General features: G+C 41.8%; 1 protein-coding gene across 2 annotated transcripts; it reads left to right on the top strand.

Annotated features, from left to right (window-relative positions):
• The first annotated feature begins 670 nt into the window (after positions 1–670).
• Positions 671–21,772, top strand: TTC22 (tetratricopeptide repeat domain 22). 2 transcript variants are annotated; one of them, XM_073643440.1, is made up of 7 exons: positions 671–1,333; positions 8,918–8,973; positions 9,993–10,108; positions 17,093–17,211; positions 17,768–17,929; positions 18,617–18,769; positions 19,954–21,772. In XM_073643440.1, exons 1-7 carry the CDS (start codon positions 773–775, stop codon positions 20,488–20,490), a joined length of 1,704 nt encoding a protein of 567 aa, XP_073499541.1. In that variant the 5' UTR covers positions 671–772; the 3' UTR covers positions 20,491–21,772. The 2 variants fall into 2 exon arrangements, with proteins under 2 accessions (XP_073499541.1, XP_073499542.1); XM_073643441.1 differs by lacking the exon at positions 19,954–21,772 and adding an exon at positions 19,320–19,584 and having other exon boundaries at positions 672–1,333.
• Positions 21,773–25,079: the final 3,307 nt, after the last annotated feature.

The following is a 25,079-nucleotide window of genomic DNA, read 5'->3' as shown; positions in this document are numbered from 1 at the left end:
GGTTGCCACTACTACCCCCATCATCACACTGAAGCCAGGTTTTGAGTGCCCCACGGCCCAGGGGGCGAGTCAAGTACTACTGAAGATAGTTAAGTACTGCTTAGGACTGATGGGGGTACAAGCAGTGGGACCCCCAAAGCTCAGCAAGTTACCAACTTTCAAACTTGATACAAACTTTATAAAACAAAAAAACTTGATTTGTACCCTTAGAGTACTTCACACGTTTGAGTATTTTGTACCGTTTTTCCCTGCACTAAAAATACATTGGCAATAAAAAATGCAATGTATAAACGGCACCAAAATGCTGAAAGTATTGACACGCTGCAGATTTGAAAAAACGTATTGATGCTTAAAATACATAAGAAAAAAAAAATAGCATGTGCACAAGATTTCAGAAATCTCATTCATTTCGCCGGTAAGGTAATACGCAGCTGTTTTATTTTATGCACGCTAAAAACACAGTGCACTGCAAATACTCAACGTGTGCACAAGCCCGTATGCAGGACTGGAAGGATATGCTTTGGATTGCTCTAACAATGCCCTTTCTTTGCAGGTTTGAACGTCCCATGTAGTAATTGTATCAGGAGAGGAGGAAACAACTGTAGCAATAATCGTGGGATTGACTTGCAAAATGTGCACACAAACACTTGGGTGAGGAGGGAATTCTTCGCAGCCGCTCCCTGCCTAAGCTCCTCCCGAGCTACAGGTGACTCAAACCAGACATACAAGTATAGAGAGCAGGTAAGACAAGAGGAACATAGTCCTGCCAACCATGGAGGAAGAGCCCGGAGTGGACATAGACACTCTCATAGATGAGTTTGAATATTTCCCTGGTTATTTCCACTTGGAAATGAACCTGAACTTTGAGTCCTGTACCCCGGTGCACTGTAGAAGAAGAGACATCAAACTCAAGCGAGAGGTCCTTCAGTTCCAACTGGAGTTTGACTCAAGTTTCCAGCACTGTGGGATCAAGAATTTATTGGGAGTCTTCTCCTTCTACCTGGACGAAATTAACAAAGCCAAGGAGATTTTTATAAATATTTGCAATCAGGATCCAAATAATTTAAATGCTTGGGCCAACTTGTCTTGTGTCTATGACAAGCTGAACATGGAGGAAGAGGCCTCACAGTGTGCGGACAAGATTTCTTATCTGATGAAGCTGGATACAGATGGGGACAGTGACGAGACTAGACTCATGGCTGCACGATGCCTGGCAGAACAAGGCTATGCTCACGCGTTTGATGTAGGCCAGATGACCGACCAAGACAACATGGAGAAACTGATAATGGGAATAAGTCTGTATGATAAAGCCGTGGCCTATGGGAAACACAAGGTCAGTTTATCACCAGGATATGGTTGCATTGTTTTTCAGTTCTGCCTTCATAGTTTCTAATGACCATCACTTGTGCCAATAATGGCATTTTACTGATTTTTTGCTATAAGATAGCCAACGGCATAACTTGAAGTTGGCATGTCCCAATGCAAAATATCCAACAGGACCCACAACTTTCATCTTTATTAGCATTGGTCTTATCATATGGGTCAAAGGGTCCTTTCGGGCTCTCATAGGCTCCAGGGTTCAGGTGCAGCTGGAACCACTGCACCTACTATAGATATGCCCCCAGAGATAGCGATCTTCCAGGAAGACATACGCTGCCGTCACTCTGTGACATAACATGTTTTCTGTGACATTTGTACTCAAGAAAAGTAATTTCCGCATTTCAGGAGTAAGAAAAACTCTTGGAGCCAAAATAAAATCACCATTGATCCCTAAAGTGCAGAATGTCAGATCCCAAATCTTTCCAACTATTGCCACCAATCCATACTGATCGTATAGATAACACATGCTGCCCATTTTTCTCCACACTTCATAGTTATCAACATTGGTGTTGGCAATTTAAGGATGTATTAGTCCCAATCTTGGTCATCCCTGGAACGGGCAACAATCCTGCCCATTTTTAAGCATGGTTTGTAAAACACGTCCCTTTTAGCCTTGGACACCTCATTTGTCAGGATTGCTTTAAAAAAATTGGGACAGTTCTGGCAAATTCGGCACTGTTAGCAAGTAGACACAGTTCTCTTTAGTAGGGTCTACCAGCACTGCCCCATCCCCATCCCTAACAACTCCATACTTCCCCTCTCTTGTATATTATACATTATTATTAGCAGCTTCAACATAGCATCTAATTGATTGTACAAAAACATTTTAAGATTTGTTTTTAATCTATAAATTGTGTTGACCCCCTTTAATAGTGCCCAAAGTGGCCAACCCCAGCCTCTGTCATTAATGGGTTCAGTTGTGGGATGTTCCTTCCAAACAGAAATGTCACAGACGCAAGTCTTAATATATTCAGACAATGCTTTTTTTTTACAAGGAGGCAATGCTCTTTATAGTTATGATTCAGCAGAGGTGTGCACTTGGTGGATCCCCCTAAGGGAAAGTACATTGACAACAAACTCTGCTTCACAAGAATAGCAAAGTCCACTTCTCAAAGCCTGGAACATCTCTGGTGGCTTCTGTCCAGTAAATCTAGAGTTACTTTTGCAGGCAATGGTTGCGCCCACCAGCACTGGGTCAGAAGGGTGCAATTCTTATACATGGATCCATGTCACCTATGTGTCGTCTTGGAATAAACTCCACATCTGCATAGCGGAGTACTTTAGTCTTACTTAGGGGTGTCTCTCAGTCCTTAAATTTGGCAGTTTCCAGCCCTGCACTCCCGCCGCCATTATGAGTTTCTCTACTGGGGACAATAGGTCAGAAGGCTATGCATGGAAACCTGAAGGAACAGAATTTACTACCATAAAGCCTTAAAGGAGTATTCTGATATTAGATACTATGGATATCCAGGAAAATTAGTGAAAAAGTGTCTGCACACAGCCCATTTACTCCTCTTTCCATTCACTTCCATGGGATTGGAGGCATACTTGACAGGCGGCAACTACTTGCTCAGCTAACTCCCATAGAAGTAAATGGAGAGAGGAGTGAATGGACCGTGTGCAGCCACTTCTTCATTCATTTTCCAGCATATCCACAGAATAGGACGAGAGCAGCAAACATAAGTGGCCTCCTCTCTACGCATGTGGTGACCAGAAAACAACGCTCCAAATGGTCAGGGGACCCTCGATATGGAGATTGATGCGGGATCCAGAGGTGGGACCTGATCCAGAGGTGGGACCTGCATCTATCTGACAGTTATGGTATATTCTGTGGAAATGGCAGACATGTCTGAGATCGGAATACCTCTTTAACTTGTAATATCTCAATTTTAAGAGGTTATGATGACGTATAAAAAATGAATAAATAGATAAGTGAGTATATGTGGACCCAATATAGCACAGCTATGGAGGATGCTGCACTTGTAGTTACAACTAGCTCTTCTGTCGGTGGGGATCCATAAGTGCAACGCCCCACGATGGGGGCTCTGGTACAGATTTTGTATTGAGCCATAGCAATGTCAAGTTATACCTCTAAAATATAGTGGTCAATGGTGATGGGGTTATCTCAGAGCGAAGAAGGAAGGATTATACCAGCTCAGTGAAGTACAAGACGATTTAGGCCTTCAAGGAGTGGCAGCAGTCCCAGAATTTGCCCTTGCTTTACCTTTTATATTACGTGTCAAAAAAGAAGTCAACGAATAGAATACATGTCATTTCTGGAGCAATTTCTTCTGTCTGTTTCTAGTGCAGCACATCAGTATTTCATTAGGAAAAAAACAGCGCTACACCAGTCCATAGGCTGTGAGAGGTATTGCATCTCAATGGAGTGAATTGTGATAGCAGATACGACTCATGGACAGGAGCGGCACTTTTTATGGATAGTAGTAGCCATGTTTTTCTTCTGTCGACAGAACCTGTTAAAGAGTTAATTTCAAGATGTTAAGCTATCCCTTATCCAAAGTTTCCTGAATAACTGCTGTGGGTCTGACTGCTGGGACCCCTGACGATCCTGAGAACAGGTCTCTGAATCTTGAAAACCAGGCTTTGCAGAGCCCCGTATTGAATGGAGCGGATGTGTCTGTGGGACAATGTCTATGGGACTGCTGGAAAAAGCCAAGCACGACTCTTCACTATCTTGGTAGTCCCATAGTCAGTGAATGAAGCAGAGATCGAGCATGCTCATATCCAATCCATTCAATATAGGGCTCTGCAATGCCTAGTTCCCAGGTTCCAGATGCTCAATTCTTTGAATTTTCGGGGGTGTCCTAATGGTCAAATCCCCAGCGATCAGTAAGTTATACTCTATTCTATGGATAAAGGATAACTTAACATTATGGGAATGCCCCTTTAATAATGATCAAATCCTGTTTGTATTAAATATATTACAGACATTTTTGGTGGTTTAGAAAATTCCCTTTAAAATTTCTTATTATGCAGTTGTACTTAACTGTCACCTCGAAAAACGCTATTAACCTGTAGATATAGGGTCAATCTGAAAGCAAATAAAATTACAATGATGCCCGGCCACTTTACTGAAAATGCAGCTACCGGGAGAAAATAAACTTTATTTCTCCTGGGAGCCGCCGGATTTCAGTCATAGAAGAGTGCCGGAGCGACTACAGTCACCGCTCACAGCACCGCTCACTATACTGCGTGCGTTGGTTATAAGCACACCCCTGCACTTTGATTGATAGCAGCTCCGCACTGATATGTTGCAACAAGCAATGACAATCAAAGTTCTGGGTCATGCTTACTGTAGCCGATCTATGCATGCCCCCATGACTGAAAGCCGGCGGCTCCCAAGAGGAATAAAGACCATTTTCTCCCGCGTTATGCTTACTGTAGCCAATCTATGCATGCCACCATGACTGAAAGCCAGCGGCTCTCAAGAGGAATAAAGGCCATTTTCTCCCGGGTTCCAGTTCATGCCTATTGTAGCCGATCTATGCATGCCCAAATGACTGAAAGCCGGCGGCTCCTAAGAGGAATAAAGGCCATTTTCTCCCGATAGCCATACTTTCAGTAAGGTGGTCAGGATGCATTGTAAATGTATTTACCTGCAAATTAACCCTTATATTGTAGGTAAATATAGTTTTCCAAGGTGACAGGTTCCCTTTAAAAGAGAGAGATCCATCTATTAGCCAAGCTATAAAATGGTTGTACTGGTCAGTTCTGAGATCTGGAGATGGAATCTGATGGAGCGTCATGCAAAACTGTAATTGCTAAACCTACGCATGGACATTATATGGCAAAATAATGTAGAGCAAAATGAACAGCAAAGCCAATATTTTCATTAGACCTGACATTGTTTTGCAGACAGAACCCAACCTATTCTAGATTATCTATGTATTATTACTACAGCATTTATCAAACAATGGCCCCATTATAGTATTGCGTATTGCTCAAAAACAAGCACAATAAGCTCTTAATATGTCCACACGTAATCTGAGGATGATCTCCAGTGACCTCTACGGAGCCCAGCGATTGAGCTAATACTACATATAGTCAGAAAGCCTGCGATGACCAGTCCTACACCAAACTGGGTTGTCATATTTGACCCTAATATTACCATACTAAGTATTTACCAATTTGTCGATGATAGGAGAGCATTTATGTCACCTGCTATAGACACGGTAGTGATAAATGGCTGCCTGACACTACTGGCATTCCAATCTCTAGGAAAACAAAGATTGGTCCATTGTTCTTTTGCTAGCAGAAGTTGGGCAGCCCCTCGTTAGATCGTATGGTCATCGTCAGTCATAAAAGTATGGGCTATATGAAGATTTTAGTTTCACATCTGGGAAATCTAGGAGTCTACGGAGACCTGCAAAACACCCGGAAGTGTCGAAACACCTCTCAGGAACGGCGTTTATGGATGCCAACTCAAAAAAATCATTCAAAGGAGACTAGTCTTGGTGTCCTGTATCTGAATGGGGTGGACATTGTGACTGCGTTGCAACACCTGTAGTTGGAGAAGAGTTGTGTCCAAAAATGACCATGTTATAGTCGCTCTGGGCAGAGATTGTGATCATTGACCACTTGTGACCTACTTGAGATTGGGCAGAGGTCAAGACCTAGCCACCAGTGGCTTTACAAAAATAGGTCGGGAAGTCAATGGAGCCTGAGAAGAGAAGAGTTCACATAGCTGCAGATTAAAAAATAAAAGAGGAATAATAGTAAAGGAAGATGGGTCCGGGACAGAAAAACTCTCAGAGGTGTCACTCCCTAAAAGCTAAATAACTGAGGCTTACGAGTCTGAGAAAACTACTGTAGGGTGGCCAGAAATTGTGCATTGCGAGGAAGATAATATGAACCCCAAAAAGTTTGCCAAAGGACTGGTTTCCCAAAACTTGGGCAAGTGGCCATTAGAGTATTAAATAGGGGGAGCCTGTCCTGAGAGTGAAGTAAGAAGGGATTGTGTCCACAGGGAACCTACTGATCCGAGCACTTCACCTCATTCTCCTGCAAAGTGGCACCGAGAGCAAAAAGGAGCGTAAATAACAAGTGTGACAAGTTATCCCACACTATACAAACAAGTGTTACCATAGATTTGGACTTTGTAATAAGAGATCTTTCTCTGCAATTTTACAAACCGTAGACTCAATAAAAAGTGTCTGCGACACTCCAGCGGAGTACGGTGCACCCATCACTCGTGCAACTTTACCACAACAAATATTGGTCTTTTTACTGGTGCAGACCCATAAAAGTGAAAGGCAGACGAACAAAAACATCTGACTATTTAGCAATGTTTCCCATTCACTTTTATTAGAATGCGACTCGACAAATGTGACAAGGAAAGAGTCGCATTATGCAATCTGAGTTGCGCAGCACACCCGGAGTTGCCTGCGGCCGGCCTCGCGGAGGCCGTTGTTATTTGAAGACTGGGGAATAACAGTAGATCAGATATCGCCTTTGTTGGTTTCCGAAGCTTATTGCAGGGTGTGTATTTTTTTTATTAGACCACAGACTAGAGTTGTACAAGTTATACAATTTGTGTCTCGTATCCGGCGTCACTTGGTTGTTTTTTTTTGTGTGTATTTTATCGTTAAGAAAATATTCCTTACATAAGTCTACGTGTCATTCCTGGTGTCCGTGCTCAAATAGAGGAGTGTCCCTGTGCAAACACATGTAAATCACCCCGTGCGCTCCACTGTGTATAAGTTGGTATGGAAAACATCAGTCTCCTTTCGCTCCATATTTAATACACGATTGCCAAGTCTTCTGTAATGGGGGGGACCTCCTGGACTTCCAAAGGATTTCCAAATCTCCAAGGCGCCACTTACTCTCTAGGAAACAAGCATCGCTCCTTGCAAAAATTCTTGGTGCAGCGCTACTCTTGGCGCACTGAGAAGGGTTGTCTAATCTTCTGCAGGAGCGTATCGCACTAGCTGCATATACGAGCCGCTGGCCTAAAAAGTGCGTCCTTAAATGTTGCAGGCAGAGGTAGCTGTACCTCTACATCATCGGAAGACCACCGTGGCACTGGAGCTTCAGAGCAGCACTTATAAGCTTTATTGGAAAGAGCTTGTAAGCACTGTTCATATTCGACCATTGCTGCTAGACTTCAGCGGTGGCTGGTAACACGGGCAAAAAGTAGTAAACAGTTAAATAAAAATTGACTCCGTTCTTGAGAACGGAGAGTAATTTTGTAACATGGAAGATCAAACAAATCAAATTTGGAACAAATCAAGTCAGACATGTCACTGGAAACAAAGATCACCAAGAAACGACTTGTCTACTTTGGACACATCATACGAAGAGAGCGATCACTGGAGAAGGACATCATGGTCGGAAGAATAGAAGAAACAAGGTGAAGAGGAAGACCAGCCACCCGATGGCTTGATACTATCAAGAAAATGGTGGAGAAGACCCTGGTGGACCTATCAAGACTTGCACAACATCGGTCTTCCTACAGATCGTTCATCCATCAAGTCGCCATGGCTCGAGAATTTTGGAGAATTTTAAGATTTTAATATGGTGAAAAAAGCTTCCAGAACTGCAAACCTGCCGCAGTCCATCCAATACAAATCTTACCGTGAGTGTACAACTATAAATAGGAGTTCTCCACGTTTGAATACATTTTTTTTTACTGAAATGCCTGTATTTGGTGCTAGAAAAATCATTTTTGCAATTGGGTTTTATTAAAATTTTGGCAGTTTTTTTTTTTTACAGGTTCTTTGTTTCAATGTACAGTTAACATTTATGAAGTCATAAATCAGCTAAAACGAACTAAGGAAAAAAAACAGATATAAAAAAGTCACAAACTTCCTCCCCAAAATGTCATGACGAGCTCACCAATAGGTTCTCAGTTACCTCCTTCTGCAGCCTCCAATAAACAGTACAAAACAAAAGGTTAATAGTGCTGAATTTTGTAATGAAATCCAATTCAAAAATGATTTTTTGTCCTAAATATATGCATATTAGTAAAAAATAAACATTTCTTAGTATGTTGTTATAGGGGTTAAAGTTCCATTTTTTTTTATCTTGCGGTGCATTGACAGACATTAAAGGGGTTAGTCTCTGAAAACATTTATCATCTATTCAAAGGATAGGTGACAAATGTATGATTGTTGGGGGCCCCATCGTTCTATAAAAGAGGTGCTGACTGAGCCCTAGTTTAGGAGGAGTTTGAAAAGAGAAATTGGCCTGATGAATAAAGTTCGTATATATATTAGGAAATGAATGAGCACAGAATTTTTACACTTACAGATTTATATACATTGGGTGAAGATAAAGCAATATAATCTCTCCCTCTAATCCAGGTATAATCGTGATTGTTCTACAACTTGAATTTTTGGAGAAAAAAGTTGGAAGTACAATTTTTTGCAGTTATGACTTTGGTGTCTGATTGCTTTTACCAAAAAGAAACATAAAATTTTACCTTTTTTTCTGAAAAATATGATTTATTACATATGACTGGAGTTTTCCATGGGACATGTGGAGTGTATGGGGTAATATTTGATGTCTTCTCTTACAGATCTCCGTAGAAGAGAAGAGAAGTTGGTTTTTCACAATGGCGTCTCTCTGTATGAGGTACGGGCTTTTATTTTCACCACACGTTGATTTATTGGCATATTTGGTCATTTTTTTCATGCAGCTTTAGGTACTTCTCTGCATCAGAAAAAATCATGCCAGCACATGGATTTACATTATGTGCAGATGGAATTGTTTGAGGAGTTAAAAATTACAAGTTTTTTAAGCAAAAAAACGTTTTTAGGAAATGCTCCTTTTTGGGAGAGTTTTTGGAGGAGTTTTAATTTTTCCTTGAAGAATTTTGGAAGCAATTTTTGAGCGTTCTTGGAGCGAATCAGCTTAAACAAAAAACTTGTCAGAAAACTTTGTCTGCGTATAGCCTTACTTCAAAGTTTGGATAAAGCGGTGGGCAAGCAGATTTTCTGCCCATCCATTCTGCTTATGGAGCCAAGTACAGCAAATATACAAAGTTCTTATACTATACAGAAAACAACATCTTGTGCTGACACAATGTAATACAATAATTCGGAACTGTCGGTTGATCAAAGGGAATCTGTCAGTAGGATCAACCTTCCTAAGCCATCTATAGGAAGCTGAATAAAATGACACCTTGATATCTGCGATCCGATATTTTATTCCAGAGAAATTCACATTTTTCTTAATATGTAACTGAGCTGTTAAGATCTATGGGCCGGACATAGATCTCCCTGATAATCTGCCTCCAGAGATAATTTTATATGAAAGTGGGAGTTACCAGTGTGAGACATGTAATGACTGACAGTCTGCTCTCCTGATCTACATGTGTCACACTGGTAACTCTCCTTTCATTTAAAATAAGCTCTGGAGGCAGATTCCCGGGGAGATCTATGTCCGGCCCATAGATCCTAACAGCTAATTTACATATTAAGAAAAACTTGGCTTTCCCTGGAATTAAACATCGGATCGCAGATATCAAGGTGTCATTTTTTTCAGCTTCTTATGACCTATGTGCACATATAGACGGCTTAGGAGGGTGGACCTACTGACAGATGCCCTTTAATAGCCAAAAATAATATTTAGATTCTTTCCTTTCATTACAGGTTAGATGAAATATTAATAAAAAAGCAAAATGTGGAAAAAAAACGACTCCAGTTTTATAACAAGACGCTGATGCTCCTGAGGGAAGCTGCAAAGTCGTCTAATAATAATTACAAAGGTAATGTATAGTGTATGTTATAATGAGTAGTGTACAGTGTGTGTTATAATATCCTGTGCATTATAATAAGTGGTGTATACTGTGTACTATAATATACGGTGTGTGTTATAGTAGGTACCGAGTTTCTTATTACAGGCTCAGTTTACAAATCCTTTGTTGCATTAAGTTATTTGACTTTCCTCTTTCAATACTAAAAGACTTATCGGCAACGTGATGCTGATGTTCTTGTTTTCAGTCTCCATATAAATGGATTATACTAGAAGAGAAACTGTTGGTAGATACAGTAGATCAGTAGATTATCTACATTGACTTTCTAGTTACATTGGGTGGGAGATAGTGGAGCGCTGTACTCGGCTTTCTCCGGCAGTCCCAAGAGCAATGAATGCAGCCGTGATGAAAATGTTCCACTTCTTCTCCTTTCACAGTGGGCCCTGTAGAGTCCTGTTATTGGGATTGCTACCGTCCCATCAATCAGACCCCACGGATCAATACGTTATCCCCCATCCTATCAATATGGGATGACTTAAAAATGTGGTAATAACGCTTTAAGCCACTGGAGAAAAAGGCAATAAATTTAGTTGCTCTTGTTAGAGATCCCACCTTACCAGGTGGGACATAAGGGTGCCTTCACATTGTGTTTTGGCACCCGTTCAGTGGCCCGTCGGGGCCTACTTCAAAACCCCCTGCAAAACAGGATTTGGACATATGCTCAGACGGAGCCTCAGACTATAATGGTGGCGAAGGAGCGAACGTGCGCCCTGACGTCCATCATTTTCGGGCGTACACACCTACTGGAAGCAGACATTCAGATGCAGTCTACTACGTCTGAGTGTCCGCCTCCAGTAGATGTACATGGCCTAAAATGCTGAATGTCCACACCATCCATGCACAAGATAACTGCACTCAGTAATTGAGTATTGCACTTAAACATACAGGCTGATGACCGGATCATGCAGCTTTATATGAAAATCCTTATTTATTATAATTGCCAGACCTGAAATAACAAGCACCTATTGTGCCCCCCAATTTCCTTGTAGATTGTAAGCTTGTGAGCAGGGACCTCACTCCTAATGTAACTGTTTAAACTGTCCTTAAATTGTATTGAATTTATTGTCTGTACATGTCCCCGCTTAATTGTAAAGTGCTGCGGAATTTTTTGGCGCTATATAAATAAAAATTATTATTATTATAATGTCAGCTGGGTATGTCAGGAAGCACACTGCAACAATGTAGCAGAGCCCAGTAACGTAGCAGAGCTGGATATTTCAGGAGGCACACTGTGGCATCGTAGAAGAGACTAAAAATGTAGGAGCGCTGGGAATCCTATGAGGTACACTATGGCATTGTAGAAGAGACCAGCAATGTATCCCAGAAGGTACACTATGGTAATGTAGGAGAGCCCAGTGATGTAGCAGAGATGGGAATGTCAGGAGGCATACTGTGGCAAAGAGAAGCAGTGGACATGCTTAGTAGTGGCATCGATACTAACTACCTGAATACTCCGGCGGCTGGCTAACACCTGAGCTGGTCTATAAGACCAGAGGGCAAATCTGTAAAGGTGCAGAAGAACAGAGAGCCAGAAGGTGGAAAAAGCATCATCCATCCAGGAGAATTAGGTAAAACTCATAAGTATTGAAGTTATGTATTAAGATGTTTTAAAAGGGTGAAACATTGACGTACAGATTAGCATCTTATAGGTGACAATAGAGAAGTCTTCTAGAGTAGAGCTATTTTGCACACTTTTTCCCATTAAGCATTGCCTGACTCCATAGGTAGCTGCATCTCCTCAAGGAATAAGTACGTTTGGAGAGTCAATGTCAGATGAAACCTACACTGCTGCCTTTTCAGAAAGAATGATCACTGTTTACTTAGCAAGCAAAACAGGACCTATGTCCGGTCACAGATGACCGGTTCAGGTAAATTACGGGGATTAGGGCCACACCAACATACACACTGATGGTAAAAGCTGGTAGGCAGCCTGTAACTTTCCCATGCTTAAAGAAAACACTAAAGTATTTTGAAAAAAGAAAGAAAAGTAGAGTATATTCAAACTTACTAATATACACTGCTCAAAACAATAAAGGGAACACTCCAATAACACATCCTAGATCTGAATGAATGAAATATTCTCATTGAATACTTTGTTCTGTACAAAGTTGAATGCGCTGACAACAAAATCACACAAAAATCATCAATGGAAATCACATTTATTAACCAATGGAGGCCTGGATTTGGAGTCGCCCCCAAAATTAAAATGGAAAAACACACTACAGGCTGATCCAACTTTGATGTAATGTCCTTAAAACAAGTCACAATGAGTCTCAGTATTGTGTGTGGTCTCCACGTGCCTGTATGACCTCCCTACAACGCCTGGGCATGCTCCTGATGAGGTTGGGGATGGTCTCCTGTGGGATCTCCTCCCAGACCTGGACTAAAGCATCCGCCAACTCCTGGACAGTCTGTGGTGCAACGTGATGTTGGTGGATGGAGCGAGACATGATGTCCCGGATGTGCTCAATCGGATTCAGGTCTGGGGAACGGGTGGGCCAGTGCATAGCTTCAATGCCTTCATCTTGCATGAACTGCTGACACACTCCAGCCACATGAGGTCGGGCATTGTCCTGCATTAGGAGAAACCCAGGGCCAACTGCACCAGCATATGGTCTCACAATGGGTCTGAGGATCTCTTCTCGGTACCTAATGGCAGTCAGGCTACCTCTAGCGAGCACATGGAGGGCTCTGCGGCCCTCCACAGATCTGCCCCCCTACACCATTACTGACCCACTGCCAAACCGGTCATGCTGAAGGATGTTGCAGGCAGCAGATCGCTCTCCACGACGTCTCCAGACTCTGTCACGTCTGTCACATGTGCTCAGTGTGAACCTGCTTTCATCTGTGAAGAGCACAGGGCGCCAGTGGCGACTTTGCCAATCCTGGTGTTCTGTGGCAAATGCCAAGCGTCCTGCACGGCGTTGGGCTTGAAGCACAACCCCCATCTGTGGACGTCGGGCCCTCATCCCACCCTCATGGAGTCGGTTTCTAACCGTTTGTGCAGACACATGCACATTTGTGGCCTGCTGGAGGTCATTTTGCAGGGTTCTGGCAGTGCTCCTCCTGTTCCTACTTGCACAAAGGCGGAGGTAGCGGTCCTGCTGCTGGGTTGTTGCCCTCCTACGGCCCCCTCCACGTCTCCTAGTGTACTGGCCTGTCTTCTGTTGTTTAAGTGTTCCCTTTATTTTTTTGAGCAGTGTATATATACTGTAGGGATTCACTCTCTCTGGCATGCAGTATGCCTTAGGCACAGACAATGCAGTTTTGGTCCAAACTCATGCAGTTTTTATTGCTTTTCACTGGTTGGACAGCAACAAACCAAACTCAAAAACATAAATCCCTAGCCATGTCAAGGCACTAACTAAACAGAACAGACCCTCGCTACTCATACACGGCTGAGCTAGCCCCAGCTCGGTGAAACAAAACAACCGTGGTCCATAGCAACCAGCGATACTTGCGGTTCTCTGCAGCTCTCACAAAATGACTGCTCAGCTTTACTAGTTGACCCATGCAGTCTCCATTCAGAGAGAGCACCCGGCATGTCTCTTTCTCAGCTACAGTTCACATTTTGGCTGATCACTCACCAGCAGAACACTAGACTCAGCTTCATCCAGCAGACTGACACACCTCAGGAGACTGCCACTCCATCAAGCTACTTCCTGCTTCTTAGAGGAAACCCTTAGAGCTGGGATTTAATCCTGTCCTTCCCAGCTATGCTACATATACCCCCCCCACTCTGCCCAAAGCCGAGGGCTGGGCACTATCTGCCAACCCACAGTGCCAACAGGGAGTCAGTCTACCAAAACTGATTATTGGCTCAGAGCTCTTGGGGGAACACCATTCACACATTTCACACAGGGCTCCGCGAGCTTACAGAGCTTGGCTACCTACAGACTACATACACACAGACTCTGCTGCCTGCACATCACGTGACCTTGTTGGCACACATCATGTGTAGATCACCACACATCATGTGACCTTGATATCACAGCCGATTCCAGGCGGCATACCGTACTACTGGGTGCTACCACTTCAGCCCACAAGTCCCATAGCATGCAAGAACTCTTTGACCACTCCCACTTCATGGGACATGAAACCACAGTCTGTGCATATGTCGCCCTGGGCCATGGGATAGGTCTTGGTGTCGCCATCGATACACCTTATCCCATCCCACAGACTAGCACATGCGGAAGTGTGGCCCCTACCAGGGTCACCAAACTTCTTGAGTCCAAAAGTCCCATCATTTAACCACCGTTCACAGCCACTGGGTATGCGTGAGGCCCCTCGCCATGATGAGGAAGAGCACTGTGGGCAAGGTAGGTGAAGTAGGAGTTGTACCGGCCAATGCTGGAGTCCATCGGTTTTGGGACTTCATCAGTTCCATCAACTCTTTATACCAAGGTGCTATGTGAACCTCACTGCTGGCATTTCGGACCCTGGTTCTCCTCTGCACAACTGCACTTAAAGAGACAGTCCCAGTTCTCCCAAGCCATACCAGCAACGCCACGACACTTAAGCAATGTCACCTTCCGGCAGGACAGCTCCTCCATACTTTCAGACTGTGTTTGCAATGCTGTAGATGCCTTTACCATGGACATTCAGTCTTTACACTGCAATCGCCTGTACTCTCTGGGACTTCACACCTACAGTGGTGGCCAAAAGTATTGACACCCCTGCAATTCTGTCAGATAATACTCAGTTTCTTCCTGAAAATGATTGCAATCACAAATTCTTTGGTATTATTCTCTTCATTTAATTTGCTTGCAAGGAAAAAACACAAAAGAGAATGAAGCAAAAATCAAATCATTGATCATTTCACACAAAACTCCAAAAATGGGCCAGACAAAAGTATTGGCACCCTCAGCCTAATACTTGGTTGCACAACCTTTAGCCAAAATAACTGCGAACAACCGCTTCCACTAACCATCAATGAGTTTCTTACAATGCTCTGCTGGAATTGTAGACCATTTTTCTTTGGCAAACTGCTCCAGGTCCCTGATATTTGAAGGGTGCCTTCTCCAAACTGCCATTTTGAGATCTCTCCACAGGTGTTCTATGCGATTCAGGTCTGGACTCATTGCTGGCCACCTTAGAAGTCTCCAGTGCTTTCTCTCAAACCATTTTATAGTGCTTTTGGAAGTGTGTTTTGGGTCATTGTCCTGCTAGAAGACCCATGACCTCTGAGGGAGACCCAGCTTTCTCACACTGGGCCCTACATTATGCTGCAAAATTTGTTGGTAGTCTTCAGACTTCATAATGCCATGCACACGGTCAAGCAGTCCAGTGCCAGAGGCAGCAAAGCAACCCCAAAACATCAGGGAACCTCCGCCATGTTTGACTGTAGGGACCGTGTTCTTTTCTTTGAATGCCTCTTTTTTTTTCCTGTACACTCTATGTTGATGCTTTTTCCCAAAAAGCTCTACTTTTGTCTCATCTGACCAGAGAACATTCTTCCAAAACGTTTTAGGCTTTTTCAGGTAAGTTTTGGCAAACTCCAGCCTGGTTTTTTTATGTCTCGGGGTAAGAAGTGGGGTCTACCTGGGTATCCTACCATACAGTCCCTTTTCATTCAGACGCCGACGGATAGTACGGGTTGACACTGTTGTACCCTCGGACTGCAGGGCAGCTTGAACTTGTTTGGATGTTAGTCGAGGTTCTTTATCCACCATCCGCATAATCTTGCGTTGAAATCTCTCGTCAATTTTTCTTTTCCGTCCACATCTAGGGAGGTTAGCCACAGTGTCATGGGCTTTAAACTTCTTGATGACACTGCGCACGGAAGACACAGGAACATTCAGGTCTTTGGAGATGGACTTGTAGACTTGAGATTGCTCATGCTTCCTCACAATTTGGTTTCTCAAGTCCTCAGACAGTTCTTTGGTCTTCTTTCTTTTCTCCATGCTCAATGTGGTACACACAAGGACACAGGACAGAGGTTGAGTCAACTTTAATCCACGTTAACTGGCTGCAAGTGTGATTGAGTTATTGTCAACACCTGTTAGGTGCCACAGGTAAGTTACAGGTGCTGTTAATTACACGAATTAGAGAAGCATCACATGATTTTTCAAACAGTGCCAATACTTTTGTCCACCCCCTTTTTTAGGTTTAGTGTGGAATTATATCCAATTTGGCTTTAGGACAATTCTTTTTGTGTTTTTTCATTGAAGACAAATTAAATGAAGATAATAATACCAAAGAATTTGTGATTGCAATCATTTTCAGGAAGAAACTGAGTATTATCTGACAGAATTGCAGGGGTGCCAATACCTTTAGCCACCACTGTATATTTCATCCACCAATTGTAGGGATTCACTCTCTCTGGTAGGTGTCTAATCAAGACCTTGCAGAGCTGGGATTTAAACCTGTCTTCCCCAGCTATGATACTCTCTGCATCATGCATATTGTAATAGCTGATCGTATGCAATGCATGGTGAATCATCTGCAGAACCATTCCTAATTAACCTTGGCCAAAGAACTCCTTTAGTTATTGCTCAAGGAGTTCTTTGGTTTAGAAAACCCATTCATACACCCTATTAGGAAATTCTGAGTTAATAGAGGGGGTTCTCTGGATCCTCATCACTTAGCCAGAGTGGAGAGCAGCTACCAAGAGCGTCTCTCACCCTGGAGGACCTGTCCTGTTCTGTGTTATACAACCTATTGATTTGAATGGGCACTGTGTAATACCTAATTTCCCCTGTGGTGGCGCTGCAGGGAAAATTAATAATTATTGTACTTATTACTACTGATTACACCTGATTGTTTGGACACTTTATGATCCAAGGAGTTCTTCTACAAGTAATAATTGGCCAGGGGGAGAAGACCCTTTTTAAGTCTTTCTTGTTTACCCTAATAAAGTGAATAGTTCTAAATAATAAGTAAAATGAATTTGTCTTGTGTCCTATATTCTCACATATGATATTACCTATCTTTTAGCTTTATCCTGGTGCTACATTGGGATGATGCTGGAAAAGCAACATTCGTTTTCTACCACACCGATGGGAATTCATGACTACGGGTTTTCAGGAACAGACCCCTTGGACTGCTTTAGCAAGGTTTGTCCAACAAGATCTCTTTTTGTGGATGTTTATACTATTACTATTTGTACCGTACGGATTATATGTGATTCATAAGCTGTGTACGTCCTATGCAAAGTCAAAGAGAAACTTATGTCTTTGCAAGTTGATATTGGGAATGCACAGTAGCTAAGAAATAAATTTTACATGTGTGCAAACAAGTTGCCCTTAAAGGCTTGTCTGAAATGGAGAACCCATTTTTTTGTTAGATGGGTCTTGCAACAATAAGTTAATTGCAAAATAATGGAAAAATCTGTGGGAGATAAACTGTAATCTATGGGGAAATCTGGAAGCAAGTGTACAATTTCCCTGCAGCGCCTCCACAGGTGAAACTAAGTACTGCACACTTCTGCAATAGAATACGACATCTGCTGTTTGTGCACACGTCACAGCAAATGTCTATGAACATGAGATAATCAGCGCCTCTTCCCTCCTGATGCAAAGGTGAACGGTGATGGATGACTCTGTAGACCTTTCTTGATTTACTAATTTGTGTTTCTTTTTTTTGTTGTTGTTTTTTTATAAATACAAACAGGCCATAGAAATAGGAAAAGGCGACCCCCTGATCCTGAACCATCTTGCCAAAATATTTCACTTCTTAGGAAAGCAAGAAATGGCTACGGGAATCTGTAACATGGCTCTTGATGCTCTCCAAGACCCCAAACAGAACTGGCAGGCGTACTGCACACGTTCCCAGGTAATGACCAACAGGAAAATATGTCCTAACCACGTGCATACTCCACACCCCGAAAAGTTTTAGACATACTGTCATTTATTAATTGATCCTCTAATTTTTTCATATTAGTTAGGTCAACTTTTTATTTTTTTTATGATCTCTGTGTATTCAGTTAAGTAAATATTATGACCTCCATTCATTATTGCATTGGCGCCTTTTTTTTTTGCCTAATTTTTGGTGTTTTTTTTTTTTACCTGTTTTTCATTTGCACCTTTTTTAAAGTTTATTTTATATGTGTTCACCTGAGGGTTTTTTTCTTTATGTTTGTCATTGGAGGTTTGGAGTTTCCAGTTTGTTTTTGTCTGATTCAATAAATAGCAACTTTTTTTTAAAAGGCAGTTAAAATTTTGCTCAAATGTTCACCAGTCCTCCCCTGGAATGATTTTATATATGTCTGAAAATTTTTTATCCAAATTTTGTAACATTTTTTTTAAGTCTCAAAAAAGGACAAAGAGGAAAATAAAGAGCACTTTTCGGTGCAAAATTCATTAAACCACGTGAGCAGTTTCGAAGAATCTGGCACAAAAACTGTCAACGAATAGAAGAGTTTAAAAAAAAAAAAAAAAAAAGTGACAAAACCCCCCCCACAAATGATGAACCGGTCCCTATGTTTTTGTGTATTTAATTTTTATATTTGCTTCTGTTTAGATTTTTTTATGGATGTATGTGCGAGACTTGGAACGGGCCAAGTTAGGGTTCGGGGGATTGCCAGACAGAACTCTTCTTACCAATGCCAAATCAGACCTGGACAGCATTATAGATGTGTACCCCTGTCTGAAGACATATCTGGAAATGGGACAGGTGAGTACAGCTAAACTGTGATTGATGCATTTATTAAATCAGGTTACGGGCCAGTACTAGTTTCAGGTTTCCCTCCTGTAGCTGTGTGTCCCCCACTAATATTTGGTGGATGTGAGATGTGTGTCCTGCATGCAATAATTTTCTTCAGCTCTCATGTACCAGTCCAGCTGCGTTCCTCGAATAATTTCCCTTCAAGTGCTTTCCTCCCTATCCACAGCCTGTTTTCTCTGCCCTGAGAATATAGATGCTTTGTCTCCTGTTCACAGTTGGATCTAAGTACAACCTACTCCTTGCTGCTATCTCTAAGACTACATTCACACATCAATGTCTATTTTTATATCCATGTATAAAAGACCATCTTTCTCTCATGTGTCATCGGTTTTGCCTCCATTTTACATCTGTTTTTTTTATGTAACAGGTAGACTATCTGAACTTTGTTTTATCCATCGACTCGTAACAATAGATTCAGTGAAAAATAGATAAAACATGGATGGAACATTAAAAGTAAAAAGGATGACTTGTTGTTTTTTTTTTTATCTGTTTTTGACAGATGTCCATAGATTTTAATGGCTGATCTGCAAAACGAATGAGAATAGGACACGATGGATCCAACACAAGGATCCATATTTAAAACTTATTTGTGTATGGATCAATGAAACTGTATGGGCCCATGTGGTATCAGAGAAAAACAAGATGGAAGTGTCACACGGATATGTGTGAATGTAGCCTAATACTATGAAAAGCGAGAGCAGAGAGAGCTGTCAGAGCCGGGAGCAGAGTTATGATGGATTTGTGATGATTTTGCAGACATGCTAGCTAGGTGAAGCGCTTACATAAGCAGTACAAAATTATTTTAATAAAAAGTTGTTTAATTTTCCATTTAGCAAGCAAATGAACAATAAAAAAAATCAATGCACAAACTGTACATAGCCTATAAGTCCTTCCTTTATGCGGTCTTCCTGCCTAAACAAAAAGCATGCAAATGCTGAACTGCAGCGGCCATAGAATCAGTTCTACATCATTTCCATATGGTTTTTCCTTACAAATAAAATGAGGCAAAAGTTCTGTAAAACTTTTATGTGCAGTGTTTATGATACCGCACCCCTAATGACCCCTATGACTGTACCCTAATACTCACTAGTGTTGGGCATTCTTCTTACACCTGCCGTCTACCTTTATTTCAGGTGTGTTATTACATGGGTGTGGATGCGGTGCAGGAGCTCATGTTAACGGATGAAGATTCCATAAATCAAGCTTTAGTTTGCATTGCCAAAGCCATGGAGTACGACCTGGGCGATACCCTCCCTGAATTGCAGTTACTGAAGGGTAAATGCCTGAGAGTTAAAGGTGAGGAACAGAACGCAATCGAGTGTTTCAAGAAAGCCATAACCCTGGATAGCAAAGGCTCCCCGGCCACGGAGACCTTCAGACATTTAATGGAAGCGTTACTCAGCCTCTATGGTCAAAGTAAAATCGATGCCGAGACGCTGATCCAGGAGGTAGAGTCCTGGGTAAAAGAAGCTCAAGAGAAATATGAAGAAGACAGTGTAAGTCAAGAACTGCAGGCTGTCTGCAGAAATAACACCACGGAGGTGGTCAGCCTTTCTAAGGTGATGATTGCGACTGGTAAAATGGATTTGGTCAGGCTTCTGTTCCAGTCTATGATGGTCACTGGCAAGAAACCAAGACTAAAACTGAGCAGCCGCTCGTCTTCCATCTAATCTGTGGCTTCATTCTCACCACTATATGGAAAGACTCTGCATTTTCCAACTACATCTATAAGGGGCTTCTAGGTTCTTCTCATGGCTCTAGTCTCGTCTCAAGCCTCAAAAACGTGCTTGGGTATACGCCTAATTCTCAACTGTATTTACGACTGGAAGTTCTGGCCAAACCTCGGGTCTACTGAACCAAGCGTGTATGTGCCAAAGATGCTGTTAGTTCGGGTCACAAAAGACATGGACCAGCTTAGACTTACGGATGAAAAATGGATGAGAAAATATACCCGCTATATGGTCATGTAGAAAGCCCCTAACTCTGCTGCGGTCACGGCCTGCTCATAGCGCTATTAGTATGGGAAACCTTTAAAGAATCGAAGGTAACAACCAATATGGCAGCATTTCCTATTGTCCGCCACAATGGAACAGAAAAATAGCAATATCTGTGTAAGTAAAAGAAACTGAATAATCAAACATAATCAATCATACATGGCAATTTTTTAGGTTTTGGGTGGAAATGTGTCCAAAGGGAAATTTATGCCGGTCAATTGTTCAACAATGCACAAAACAACTGAGAAAATTATGATTAGTTGTACTGTCTGGTAGGTGATGGTATCCGTAATCGTAAACATTTTCAAACTAAAACTCTATATGGAGCATCATATGGCGGCACAATGAGACCCTACCGCTCTTCCGGAGCCTTAGGATTCAATGAACAGAAGGTCTAAACATAAAAGGTGGCAACACACCTCATGCCGAATGTTCAGCTTTCCCACATTTATTCCTCCTGACCTCCCTATACACAAACACACTAAGTATTGCTGAGTGTCCATATGTCCTCTATGGAGAAAGGAGTAGGCTGCTGTCAGACAACATTGGTGGCAAGTCTTAAGAAGAAAAGGATCGGGCATGCTGAATTCAACATGCCAGATCCTTTTTTTTTTCCTGGCAGAACAAATAGATAGTTGGCCATTCCCGACTATATTGGTGTGCTCGGCCAACATTAACATGCTTGGCCTGATTAACACAGATGTGACATAATAAAAGGCCACAGCCAGTGATTCATTGTAACCCAATGCCGGCTGGGGCCTTCTATTATATCCGCTGTATCGTCAATAATTCTGGTTTTGTTAATCAGGCCAAACCTGTTAACATTGTCCTAACACGCCTTCTTATATAATGTATAATTGCTGAATCTCCGTGGTCATTATTATGTTGTTTTAAGCATTTTTGTGTAAATAAGCAGAAAGTAATGTGATTTCATAAAAAATAAAAATTAAGAAGCCGATGTTTGTCCACGTTATTTCAATATATCTTAATTGTATTACACGGGCACCGATTCTTCACATTGTGCCCAGACTGGGACTAAAATTCAGCCCTGAAATTTGGGGGAAAATTGTCCCACTTATTGTATGGGGGAATGTAAAATCTGTTATGAGTTACGGCAGAAACTAAAATTTGAGAAGCAGAAAACAAGCAAAATCCTGAATTCCAAGAATTTCTCGGAAACTATGATGGTAAAACCCAACTATGGCAAGACAGTTGTCAGTTCATCACTTTTGGACAGTTCCTCCTTTGCTCTGAAGCATCGAAACCGGGACTACCTCCCTGACATGGCCAATAAACCTGGCCGCTACTATAACAGCCGACCTTATATTTAAGATGTAGTCCAACTTGTACACATTGTACAGCCAAACATTCAATAAGATGTGTGAAAAAGCCATCCCACCACGACAAGGTGTACCCAAATCGGGACGATCCTATTCTCTAGTATTAAAACTTTACCTTGTGTGAAAGTGACGTCACTGTGAATAAGGGCCGAGCAAGACCAAGGCCTGATTGTTCAGACACCTGGCCATGGGAAGCTATAAAAATGAAATGCCTAGCCCAGAAAAGGGGACCACATCCCTGCTTGTACAAGTACAAAAAACTACAGCAAAACCAAAGAAATGAGCTGGAGTATAAGTTGGTATATATGTAACGTATAAGAGCATGTTCACACTGTGGCCATTTAACAGACAAAATGAGCATATACCCTGCAGTAAGTAAATAGTAATAGTGCATGTAAATAACATAAGGTACTTGGTGTAAAAACCATCCCACCATGACAAGGTGACCTAATTAGGACGATCCTATCCTCTAGTGTTAAAACCTCACCTTGTGTCAGACGACCTCAATGTAGATGGAGGCAGAGGTATATATACATGTATACTCTGAACAGAGTCGTAGACCCCCCATACAAACTAAATGTGTGGTCTTGCTTTTCATGTCTGCGCTGCTATTTTATAAACTACCAAAGCATGGAGTTTCCCATCGCACCCCATCTTCCTTGTCGCATTCTCCCCTACCGTGATTAGTCTACTTGATATGGAACTTGCCACAGCACATTGTGCTTGAGATGGAAAAATTACTTTATCCTACTTCATCTACAGACGTAGCCAAGAAATATACAGATCCATCACTGACCAAAAATACAGCAGCGACATGATTGTCCTTCTCTGCCATGAAGAATCGTGACACATTTATCGCTGGTTTCAAAACTGTGATTAAAATCTGGAATAAAAAGAAGCACTGACACACTGAAATTAAAACACCCGACCGTATGTTTAGTGTGCAATAAAAAGTATGAAGAATGTAACGCAACTTTTTTTTTTGTAGGAAAATTAAGATCATACATGAGGTAGTAAAGTTATGCAAACAGTAAAGTAAAGCGATCATCAGACACTGACTTATTGCTTAAATCAGGTTTTTGCGTTACATTTAAAAAAAAAAAAAAAAAATTTACAAAGTGTTTTTTTTTTCATATCATAATTTGTATTAAACAAAATTAGTAATCTTGCAATTCTCAAACTGGACACTAGGGTAGTTTTACACTCTAACTTCCTGTTCTTTCCGGAAGAGGTTTTTTTTTTTTCATAAGTCTCATTATCATCAGAGGCAGGAGTACAATGACAGGTAACACCTCTGTACACGGCTGATAAGACTGGATCCAACAGTTACAACAGGCGATGTCACAGCTGACCCTGCTCCCCCCAACCTCCTTCACAATGACCTTTGCACACGCTCATTAAATGGGTCAATATAAAATATAGGGCGAGTCTTTTCGTTGCAGCTAATGTACATGTGGATTTCTTGAAAAAACAAGAAGTATGAATCTAGAATAGTCCCAGTGACCACTATGAAAATTGTGAGATTTCTAATTTTTTATTTTATTATTTAAACAACAGGTCTTACTCTGATGATACATTCCCTTTAAAGTACTTCTAGACTGCCCATAGACTATAATAGTCTGAGAAGTCTACACTTTACTCTGCAAAAGTGTCTAAACGTCAATGCATAGTAAGCAGCTTGCACCAGATCATGCAGCTGTGGGGGTGGGAAGCCGGGGGTCAGGTACAGTCAGAATTCCCATAGAGAAGATAAACATTGTTTATTAACATGTTTACCTTCTCACTATCTGTATACACAGCGCTGAACTTGCACTGTGTATATAGAATACGAAACACTTACCCTGCTTCCTCCGCTGGACCCAGTGATCATGTGATCATCAGGTGTGTTTGGTGGGTTGATGAATCTCCTAATTCCCTCTGTAACTGGGGCTAATATACTGCCCCCAGTTACAGGGGAAACTATCAATAACAATAATACATTACTATGTTAAAATGCCTCCCCGCAAAGGTCTTTTAAGACTTTATGGGGGGGGGGGGATATGTGAAAAAAATAAAAAGTATTACAAAAAATAAGAAAAATAGCCATGCATTTGTTATTTTTCTTACATTTTCCTCCAATATAATAAAAAATATATAAAAATGGCATAAAAGTTAAGCCCCATGTATCAAGAAAAAAAAAAAAAAAACGAGTTTGAATATCCGAAGGAGAGAAATTTTTTAAAGCAGTTAAAAGCGAATGTATGATAAAACCCAAAAAGGTGCCTGGTTAGGAACGGGGAAAAATGGCTCAGTCCTGAACTGGTTAAAGGAAACCTGTCATGTCACAAAAACACTATTAATCTGCAGATATAGGGTTAATCTGCAGGATAATAGAATTTTGAAGATGTGCGGCCGCCGCACTGAAAGCTCCCGGGTGCCTGGAGGAAATGAACTTTATATCTTCCTGCAGCCTCCAGCTTTCAGTCATAGAGGCGGAGCTTCAGTCACCGCTCAGTACGTAGTAAGCGGCGGCGGTACCCATGCCCCGGAACTGACAGACAGTTGACTGTACAGTAGTGCTGAGCCGGCTGTCAGTCAGTGCCGGGATGTGGTAACAGCAGTCTCTCACTACGTACTTAGCAGTGACTGAACCGCACCTCTATGACTGAAAGCCAGAGGCTGCAGTGAGTAATAAAGTTAATTTCCTCCTATTAGCTGCTCTTTCAGTACAGCAGCTTAGAACGCCATTAACCTGCAGATGAACCTCATATTAGCAGGTTAATAGCATTTTTTGACATGACCGGACCCCCTTTAAGGATGAGGCATAGTTTGGCACTTAAGAGGTTATTCCCATTTTACCACAATAGGATAGGTGATAATGTGCTAAAATGGAAATAAATCTTTAAAGGGGTTTTCCAAGAGTTCTCAAGGGAGAATGAAGTGTTA

This window comes from Phyllobates terribilis, unplaced genomic scaffold, assembly GCF_046119375.1.
Source record: "Phyllobates terribilis strain yellow unplaced genomic scaffold, ASM4611937v1 Scaffold_8__6_contigs__length_399053987, whole genome shotgun sequence".
NCBI classification, from domain to species: domain Eukaryota; kingdom Metazoa; phylum Chordata; class Amphibia; order Anura; family Dendrobatidae; genus Phyllobates; species Phyllobates terribilis.
The sequence above is the reverse complement of the archived record's forward strand: the minus strand, read 5'-3'. Positions and strand labels throughout refer to the sequence as shown.